This window comes from Ictidomys tridecemlineatus, chromosome 6 (genome assembly GCF_052094955.1).
Source record: "Ictidomys tridecemlineatus isolate mIctTri1 chromosome 6, mIctTri1.hap1, whole genome shotgun sequence".
NCBI lineage: Eukaryota > Metazoa > Chordata > Mammalia > Rodentia > Sciuridae > Ictidomys > Ictidomys tridecemlineatus.
The window spans coordinates 4,206,770-4,216,718 of record NC_135482.1 but is presented as its reverse complement, the minus strand read 5'-3'; the positions used below and the strand labels follow the sequence as shown (position 1 = coordinate 4,216,718).

At 62.8% G+C, this 9,949-nt stretch overlaps 1 protein-coding gene across 2 annotated transcripts; it reads right to left on the bottom strand.

Annotated features, from left to right (window-relative positions):
* Positions 1-461: 461 nt before the first annotated feature.
* Positions 462-6,586, bottom strand: LOC144378473 (uncharacterized). 2 transcript variants are annotated; one of them, XM_078052581.1, is made up of 4 exons: positions 5,039-6,586; positions 4,171-4,415; positions 3,305-3,512; positions 462-850 (listed from the first exon to the last, which is right to left on the bottom strand). In XM_078052581.1, exon 1 carries the CDS (start codon positions 6,576-6,578, stop codon positions 6,090-6,092), a length of 489 nt encoding a protein of 162 aa, XP_077908707.1. In that variant the 5' UTR covers positions 6,579-6,586; the 3' UTR covers positions 462-850; positions 3,305-3,512; positions 4,171-4,415; positions 5,039-6,089. The 2 variants fall into 2 exon arrangements, with proteins under 2 accessions (XP_077908707.1, XP_077908706.1); XM_078052580.1 differs by having other exon boundaries at positions 4,171-6,586.
* Between the last annotated feature and the right edge of the window lie 3,363 nt (positions 6,587-9,949).

The window sequence follows — 9,949 nt, the reverse complement described above, 5'->3', positions numbered from 1 at the left end:
TTTCATGAATTCCCCGATGCCTGGAGCTGCCCAGCCTCTGAGCAGCTCGGGGGACAGAACCGTCCCTGTTCCTCTCCCTCCTCTCTGAGCTGTCTTCCCTGTCCCCCACAGAATGCTCCGGGGGCCTCGGACGTGTGGGGCGCCCCCACCGCCCAGCCCTTCTGCTCCAGGGGACCCCAGCTGACAGCCTCAGGTTCCACCCGAGCGACTTCCCTGGGGTAGCACGGGATCCCACAGGCTAGGGCTTGATCCCCAAAACTGCGCGACTTGGGACCCCACTCAGAAGACCCGGCTTGTGGCCTGTCTGTGGGCCACCTTCTCAGGTTCCGGTGGACGTCAGTCTTGGAGGGGGCACCTTGACCCCCTGTGTCCACTGATCTGCTGCAGTGGCTCACGGGGTTCAGAGGAGCGCTGTGCGCACTGGCCGGTTTGTGGTAAAGAATGTCACAACGATTCTCTGGTAAAAATAACTCGGCACTCTACTTTATAATGTCAGACCCTCCCCTCCGCATAGACTGTTTTCCATTTTCCTTAAAAAAAATGTTACCAATGAGCAGGGCCCAGGGGAGCCCTGTCAGCACTTCCCCGTCCCAGTCCTCGGGGCTGCTGGAGGCTCCCCCAGGTAGGATGACCGGACACAGGCCACCCCACCCTCAGCCCCGTCCCCCCCCAGGGTGGGGGGCAGGGAGTCCTGCCTCGGTCCCCTGGAGCCTCCCCGTCCTGAAGCTCGCCTTCGCTTCATCAGCCGGACCCGGGAGCTGTGTGCCAGGAAGCAGGCACGCGACTGGACACGCCTTCCACGGAGGCCAGCGGCTCCCTCCTCACTGCTGTCCCCGTCGTCACCCAGGCCCTGGTGGCAGGGACAAGAAGATGAGTGAAGCCCACGCCACAGAATGAAGGGCTCCCGTGCTCCTGCCCAGAGCCCGGGTCTCAGGGACAGGGGCAGGGCGGGCGGACCCCAGGAGGGGCAAGCTGCAATCCGCCCCGTCCCTGTGAAGGCCGGGGAGGCGCAGGGTCAGGAGAGGCCCTGCGCTTACAGAAGCTGAGGGGAGGGACGTGCTGGTGGAGGACGAGGGGACCGAGGGCCCAGCGCTGGTGTCCAAGCACTGCCGACGGGGTGACCTAAGAAAACCCGCGTCCTCTCCCAGCGCTGGGGGCCCAAAGCCCAAAGCCACGACGTGGGCAGGCTGCGCTTCCTGCAGAGCCCCTGGGGGTCCCTCTGCCTGTAACCACCGCTGGTGGCCCCAGCGTTCCCAGGCTCAGCCACATCTTGGCTCTTCCCTGCAGGGTGTCCAAGTCCCCTTCCCAGGGGGACACCGGCCACAGCTCAGGACCTGGGAGCGCACTCGCTGGCCTCTGCCGAAACCCTGTTTCCAAATAAGGTCGCACGCTCAGGTCCAGGGGGACTGGGCTTTTAGAGGGGACACTCGAAGCCCAGGGCAGGAAGGAGCAGAAGCCTGAAGATGCTGAGAGGCCTGGGGATGAGTCCCAGAAGGTGCCCCACCGCTGCCCCCGACCTTAGCGCAGTGAGGCGGGCTTTGGGTCATTTCTAAGCCACTCCATTCAGGGCAATGTGTCACAGCTGCCACTGGACACAGCCCTGGGCTCCTGTCCCCAGCAAGGCGGTGCTAAAAGAGGGGTGGCCCCCACCCCGCGGCCAGCTGCAGGCTGCTCTGTTCCACGGCGCGTTACCAGGACTGGCCAGTGTCCAGTTAGGAAAACCCAGCTCTGCGAGCAGAGGCGACCTCTGGTCACCGTCACTCCCATCAGGGCCGAGGCTGGTCCTTGGGTCTGCAGGCCACGACCTGCCTCAGCCTCCTCGGCCCGAATCCTCTGTCAGCCGGTTCTGCGAAAACTCACGTCCAGCCCCGCGGTGAGGGAGTGGGCCTTGGCCAGGGCTGGGCCTGCTCAGCCAGGAGGCATGGGGGTTGGGTGAGGGGTGCCCCAGGCCCCTCTCCTCCCCACTCTGCCTGGCCGCCTCGGGGGCTCTTCCACTGCACGGCCCACCTGAAGAGGCCACTCCCGGCCACCCCGGGTCCCTCGCCTAGGCCCTGCCTCTGCCCAGGGGAGGGTTATCTGGACTCTCCGTGGGCCCCCAGGGAGGGCTGTGCTGGGAAGAGGGACCGGCCCCTCCCTGCTGCTCCCACACACTCCCCCCAGGACAGCTCCGAGGAGGCTCAAGGGTTTCCAGCCAGGAGATGGCTCCGCAGTTTCCTAACTGCCCGCGGCCTGCGGCCTCGCGGGCGGTCCGTTTGGAGTTTCCCGTCCCGGCACTTGGGGGGCAGGACGGGATTTTTCAATGATCCTTGGGTCTGGGATCCGAGTGCGTCCCTCCTTCCCCGGGAGCCCCTTCTCCCCAGAGGCCGCCCTGTTGCTGGTCTGGTCACCTGCAGAAGCTGGCGGGCTCTCTGACCAGCCCGCGGCTCACTGTGACTGATGTCTGTCCTGGAAGGACAGAGGCGCTCCTTTGTGGAGCTCACTCGGGTTGAACCTGGACCCGACCTTGGACCGTCTGTGGAGAGGAGGTGGCGGAGCTCAGCCTGGGCAAGGACACTCGTGGGGTCATGGGGACCAGCTCCAGGAGGCCACGGTGGGGAATCTGCCCAGAGGATGAAGGGCCTTTCCGACTGAGCCTGGGGTGTGGGGTGCGCCCTCCTCCCGTCCCCCTGTGGGTGCCAGTGTCCAGCACACCACCGGCCACGAAGAGCCGCGCTTTAGTGAGGAGGAGCTGCCGTCCACTGAGGAGGACGCCTGCTCGTGGGGGTGGGCGGCAGCACCCTGTCCCAGGACCAGGCCAGGAGGCCCGGGGAGACACGGGGCGGGGACAGGGGGAGGGAGGAGGTTGGACAGGCCACCTGTGGTCAGAGGAAGCCTTCGCTGGTGACCGGGGAGGAGCCCGTGGACCCTCGCGGGGGGCCTTGCAGACGCTCCTCCCACTGGTGGGCTGACTGTTTGGTTTCTTTGTCACAGAGGTGTTTCCTTTTCCAGGTGACAGTGCCAGCCTCCCTGCAGAGGCCAGCGCCTTGGCCCCACTGCCCAGCACGTCACCCTGGACCTGGGCGAGGGAGCTGCCTCTTGGGTCTCTGTCCTCCCTCCCTGAGGGCAGCCAGTGGCTGGTGGGTGACTCAAAGCACAGGGTCCCAGCCCTTTGCCTCTGTTGGGAACACCCAGCCCCGTGGTCCCAGGCAGATCCTCCAAGGCCAGGTCTGCCCTCTGTCCACTCCCCCTGGCCTCCCCACAGAGGTGGACGCCAACGTGTGCAGCCGGGGCCCTCCTGGGGCTGCTGGAACACAGGGCCACAAACCTAGCAGCTAGAAACAGCAGCCGCCTCCCCATCGTTCTGCAGACCCAAGGTGTGGGCAGGCTGCGCTGCCCCAAAGGCTCCAGGGGCCAGTCCTTCCTGCCCCGCCCGCTGCCGGTGGCTCCAGAGTTCCTTGGCTTGTGGAAGCAGCGCTCTTCTCTGCTCTCATCAGTGCGTAGCCTCCTGTCCCCCGCTGTTCCCCTGCCCAGCCCTGTAAGGCCGTCGGTGACCTCAGCTTGGCACACACAGCCTCAGCACGCGGCGAAGGCTGCGTTCCCAAGGAGGGTCTCGTTTGCAGGTTTCAGGGGTGAGATGTGGACAGGTGCCTGGGGGCCACCAGCCAACCCACTAGGACCTGCGCCCCCCACAGCCTTCTGAGCTAGACCCTCCTCGGCTTCCAGGGAAACCCACCTGAGACCGTGCCCCTCCCGTGGGGACCCAAGGACACTCGGAGAAGGAGACAGAACTGAGGTCTCAGAAGGGGGGCTCAGCCCTAGGCCCCCCCTGTCTTGCGGGAACTTGAAAAGCTCCTCTCCTTTCTTGGGGGTCCCACTTCCTGGTTTTTAATGAGAAGATGGTTCCTTTCTTGGGGTTCCCTGACCCTGTGGCCAGGTGACGTGCACATCCGCAGCCACTCAGCACTCAGCACTCAGCACTCAGCACTCAGCACTCAGCACTCAGGGGAGGGAGGCCTCCTCCCCGCAGGGCTCTCCCGCCCGCCCAGAAGGGCCCCAGAAGGGCCTGATGCAATTCATCGTGTCCTTCCTCCACCGGGAAAGCGACCAAGCGAGACAAAGGGGGTTTCTTTTCTCAAATTGCTTTTTGCGTTCTCGGACAGAGCCCGCGCCACCGGGGAGTTATTAACTCACGGCCTGGCGAACGTGGGTGGGCCGCTCAGGCTGGGAGTGCGCTGGAGAGAGGAGCGGGAGGCGCGGCTGTGGCTGAGACGCGATGGCCACACGTGCGGCTCACAGAACGGAATAAATACGTTCAAATCCTGGAGCCCAGGGGGCGCGGGCGGCCTGCCTCCCTGATGCATCAGCACAGAGCCCCAGACACGGCAGACAAGAGGGGGCTTTCGAGGTCTGCGAGGTTTCTGAAGCCACCAGGAGGCCTGGAAACAGGTGGCCGAGGTCAGGGGAGGCAGGGCCAGCCTCTGCTGGGGGTGGGACAGGAGAGGCTCGGCTTGTCCGAGAAGTGGGAGCGGTGATGGCTTGACCACAGATCAGCGTGGGGCTGACCCTCGGCTTGGACACATCTCACTGCTTCTTTCTGGAAACTCTCCAAGGCATCGTCCTGGAGCATCCCTGGTCACGTGGGCAGAGCCCAGAGAACAAAGCCTTCCGTGTAAGAATGGCCACTAGGACTGACCCGGACCCCCACGGAAGGGCGCTTGAAAAACACGGCCATGTGTGTGACAGACCCTGCCCCGCCCATCAGAGTCACCTGGCACAAAAGTGCTATGAGAAAAGGGTGAAGGTGGGAGCCTGGTCCCCACGTCGGGAGGTGCCCAGGGTGCGCGGGAGGGACAGACAGGAGAGACGGGGCCGCCCCGGTGGCAGGGCTCCTCACCCCCGCTGGAGCCCCACCTGGCGGCCCTGCCCTGACTCCTGGGACGTCCCGACACAGACTCCCAGTCCCAGCATTTCATCACGAGAAGAGAGCGTGGGGCGGGGGTGGGACAAAGTGGGATTTAGATGTTCAGAAGTAATGACAGCGAATGGTCCTGGCACTTACCAGGTGCCTGACACCACTCTGTCCCAACACACGGAAGGCACCTGTGCCGGGCACCAGGAAGAGAATAAAATGCCACTGTGAACGCTGTCATTCAGATCCTCCAAATGTCACCCGATCAGCTCGCTCTTCTTCACCATAGGCCTTCGGGGCAGGGAGGGTCACTGTCACTGTGCAGGACACTGAGGCTGGGGGAAGTGAAGAAAGACACAGCCTGGTGGCCCAGGGACACCGATCCTGACTCCGGTCCCTCTGCTGCGCTTGGCCCTGGAGCGGCCGTGACTGTGGAGCGGGGAGCTGAGGGCTGGAGGAGGCAGGAGAGAGTGAGGCCCGGGCCAGCAGCAGTCCCCGGAGCTTTCCCAAACCGTCACAGCGGTTCCCGGCGTCCAGCTGCAGGTGCTCCCCGTGGCTGGTTTTCCCATGGATTAGTTCAGGCTCGGAGAGGCCAGGGCTGGCAAACCGCTTCCATGTGAACAGAGGCTGCCTGCGGCTGGGTTGAGAAGGACCCTGGGGCTCAGCCGGGGCTCAGCCGGGGCTCAGTGGGGAAGCTTGCTGGTGAGTCCTCCACGGGCATCAGCAGGCGAGAGGCAGGAAGGGCCTGCTGCTCTCTGAGCCTGGGCGAGGGAAGGCTGAGACCACTTTCAACACAAAAGGACAAACAGCTTTGCCCACGACACATTCATGGAAAGTCAGACGTTCCCCCAGCTTGGGCTTGTACCCTTGGCCCCTGGAAAGCCCCGTCTTCACCAGCTGGACCAAGATGCTGGGAGGAGGTGAGGATGTCCAGAGGCCAGGGCCTGGACATGGTGCACAGCCCAGAGTTCTCCAGTCCTCAGGGAGGGTGGGCGCTCTGGGCACGCCAGCTCGCTCTCCACGGCCTACACTGTGTGCCACTTAGGGCCCTGCTAAGGACAGCTCCTCTGTGATCAGCTCAGAGCTCCTGGCTGCAAAGGAGAACAGGTGGGTGGAGGGCGAGGCCCTGTGGGGAAAAGCTCGGCTCCCACTCGCGGTCACACCACAGGCACGAGCTCCTTGTCATCCCTGGGCTGTCCACTCAACTAAAATGGCTGAGGAGCTCCAAGTCACTTTCAGATGGCTGTGGGGACTCCTTGGTCACAGTGACAACACACATCTGTTCAGCTGTGTTTAAGCACTTACACACAACTTTCTCATGTACTCCCCACTGCCACCAGGAGATGAGCATCACCACTCCCACCACCACCACCATCACCAACATCACCACCACCATCACCACCTCCATCACCACCATCATCATCATCACCACCAACATCTCCACCATTACCACCATCACCACCTCCATCACTATGAACATCACCACTATTACCACCATCACCACCATCCCCACCACCATCAACACCACGATCTCCACCTCTATCACCACCACCATCACCACCTCCATCACCAACATCACCACCACCATCACCAACATCCCCACCAACATCTCCACCACCATCACCACCTCCATCACCACCATCATCACCATCACCACCACCATCACCACCACCACCATCACCACCACCATCACCACCTCCATCACCACCATCCCCACCATCACCACCACCATCACCAACATCACCACCACCATCACCACCACCACCACCACCACCACCATCACCACCATTACCACCACCATCCCCACCACCACCACCACCATCACCACCACCACCACCACCACCACCATCACCACCATCACCACCACCATCACCAACATCACTATGAACATCACCACCATTACCACCATCACCACCAACATCTCCACCATCACCACCTCCATCACCAATATCACCACCACCATCACCACCTCCATCATCACCACCATCCCCACCACCTCCATCACCATCATCACCACCATCACCACCTCCATCACCACCTCCATCACCACCTCCATCACCACCACCATCACCACCTCCATCAACACCATCACCACCATCACCACCATCATCACCACGAACATCACCACCATTACCACCATCACCACCAACATCTCCACCACCATCACCACCATCCCCACCACCATCAGCACCTCCATCACCACCATCACCACCACCACCATCCCCACCATCACCATCCCCACCACCATCACTACGAACATCACCACCATCACCAACATCACCACCACCATCACCACCATCACCACCACCACCACCACCACCATCACCGCCATCACCACCACCATCAATGCCACCATCCCCACTACTATCACCACCTCCATCACCACCATCACCACCACCATCACCACCTCCATCACCACCATCCCCACCATCACCATCCCCACCATCACCATCCCCACCACCATCACTACGAACATCACCACCATTACCACCATCACCACCAACATCTCCACCATCACCACCACCATCACCACCACCGTCCCCACCACCATCACCACATCACCACCACCAGCATCATCACCATCATCACCACCATTACCATCATCATCACCAACATTACCAACATCACCACCACCATCACCACCATCACCACCATCACCACCACCATCAATGCCACCATCTCCACCACCATCACCATCACCATCCCCATCATCACCACCACCACCATCACCACCATCACCACCACCATCACCACCTCCATCACCACCATCACCACCATCACCACCATCCCCATCCCTACCATCACCACCATCCCCACCTCCATCAACCATCCGCCTCTGCGGAATTCTGTGCCGCCGCTGCCTCTCACCCCGGTAGGCAGGCCCTAGGGTGGTCATCGCAGTAGCAAGTGGCCTCCTAGAAGGGTACAGGAACCTGTGGTCCTCAGGAAGGACAGGTAGGTTCTGGAGGACGGGCTGTTTCCAGGGCCTGTGGGGGTCCTGGACGCCCCTCCCTTGGTGGGGCCACGGCAGAGGAGAGCAGGCAGCGGGGAGGGGACTACCCACCCCCAGGCCTCCCCCGGATCCAGAGAGTCCTGACTGAGACCAGGCTTGACGGCGAGTGAGACTGCTGTCCTGGTGTCTCCAGGAGCAGAGGAAGACAATGCTGGGCACAGCTGTCGGCCGAGGAGGCCACCGCTTCCCATTCAGACTCACGCACATGTGCGGCCTGCTGGCGGGAGCCCCTCCACCAGCCACGCGTCAGGCGGCTCCAGGGAGAGGGAGCATCCGCAGAGCAGGGGCCCGGGACCATCCCTGGGGCCCCAAGGCTCCCTCGGCTTCTCCAACCTGGAATCCCCTCAGGACCTGCTGGGTTGCCCTGAAAGGTGCAGGTGCCAGCCTGCTCCGGGTGACCGTCCAGTGCCGGGTCAGCGTGGGGATGGGAACCGGCTCAGCCCCGCGGCTTCCCTGTCCAGCTGAGTCAACAACCAGGGGCGCTGGAGGCACTGGGCAACTGCCCGCCACCCCTGGTGCTGGATGCCTCCTGTGCCCCAGCTCCAGGGCAGAGTCCCCTCCTCCAGGATGCAGACGCTGATGGGCAGGGACTCGACGTCCATCTTGGTTTCAATCTCTTGGCCTGGGCCCCCACATCCCTCTCCATGTCAGAGCCTGCTGCTGGGACCCCTGCTGCGTCTCCTCTGTCCTGGACCCCAGGGAGGGGACACGTGGTGGAGGCTGTTGACAGGCACGGCCCCATCTGGGTTCCGCATGGAGGAGGGAGAATGGGAGCGTGAGGGACTGCCCATGGAGGGAGGCTGTGCTGCAGGTGGCGGAGGGTCAGGACATGTCTGGAGCGGCTCTCAGGGCCAGCGGAACGGCTACCTGGTGCTCAGCAGAGCGCTGCGTGGCTCGCCTGGGGTCACATTCTGGGAGGTGCGAGGAGGTTTCCCGGCTGTGTGGACACCCCCAGGTGTGCAGGTCGGTCACTCCACAGGGCCTGCTGACGCCATCCAAGGACAGGTGACACACACACTGTTTCACAGGCGGAGAGCCGGGCAATGACCAGAGGAAGGGCTGGGTTGGTACATGAGGTCACCAGCCAGGACACGCCTGTCATCATTATCACGTGTCATGTGGGACACGCCGCAGGTGCTGTGCTCGCCCACGACACACAGCAGGCAGGTCTGTGACCCAGCCTCCCCACAGACACGCAGCCACGTCCTGTACTGTGACACACTGGTGGCTGCGGGTGGCCAGGTGACAGGAATCTCCCAGCTCCATTGCCGCAGCACTGCCGCGTCGCATGCTGAATGACATTCTGGGGCTGGGGCTGCACGTGCCAAGAGCAGGGCCTGCCAGCCGGGGTGAGGCCGGGCACACGAGGCAGGAAGACAGGTCTCTCTGTGGCTGGGGGCTGTCCGTGTTGGGAGACGGAACGAGCCACCAGGCCCGTCCACAGGCAAATCGCTTCACAGAGCACGTGGTCGAGACGCTCCTGAAGAGGGGGCCTTGTTGCTGAGGCCTGAGTAATGAGCAGGACCAGCCAGGAGGGATTTGAGGTGGGAGAGTTGTGAAGGAAGGAGCCTGGTGCATTTGAAGGACCAGGGAGAGCCTGGCGGACGGAGGGAAATGAACGCAGGTGCAGGGTGGAGTCGAGAGGCCCCGACCTGGGGAGCCCAGAGGCCAGGGAGTGGCCCAGGTGGGGAAGGAAGACTTGGCCTTCAGAGTAACACCCTGGATCCACCCTCCACAGTCCACAAGGATAAAACTGAAGCCAGCACCAGGCAGCTCCTGGCAGGCCCCAGGCAGCAGGCAGCCCGGGGCCTGTGGTCCTTCAGAGCAGCCAGGGTGAGCCGGCCAAAGAACCAAAGGAGACCCGCAGGGTGGCCTCTCCTGTAGTCTCAGCAACTCGGGAGGCTGAGGCAGGAGGATCAGGAGCCCAGAGCCAACTTCAGCAACCTTAGCCAGGCCCTAAGCAACTCCGTGAAACCCTGTTTCTAAATAAAAAATAAAAAAGGCCCAGTGGTTGAGCACCCCTGAGTTCAATTCCTGGTGCCAGAGAG

Excerpts from the sequence above, each read along its gene's own strand:
- LOC144378473 (XM_078052580.1), bottom strand. The coding sequence starts at position 6,578 with ATGGTGGTGGTGATGGTGGTGGTGGTGATGGTGGTGGTGATGGTGATG.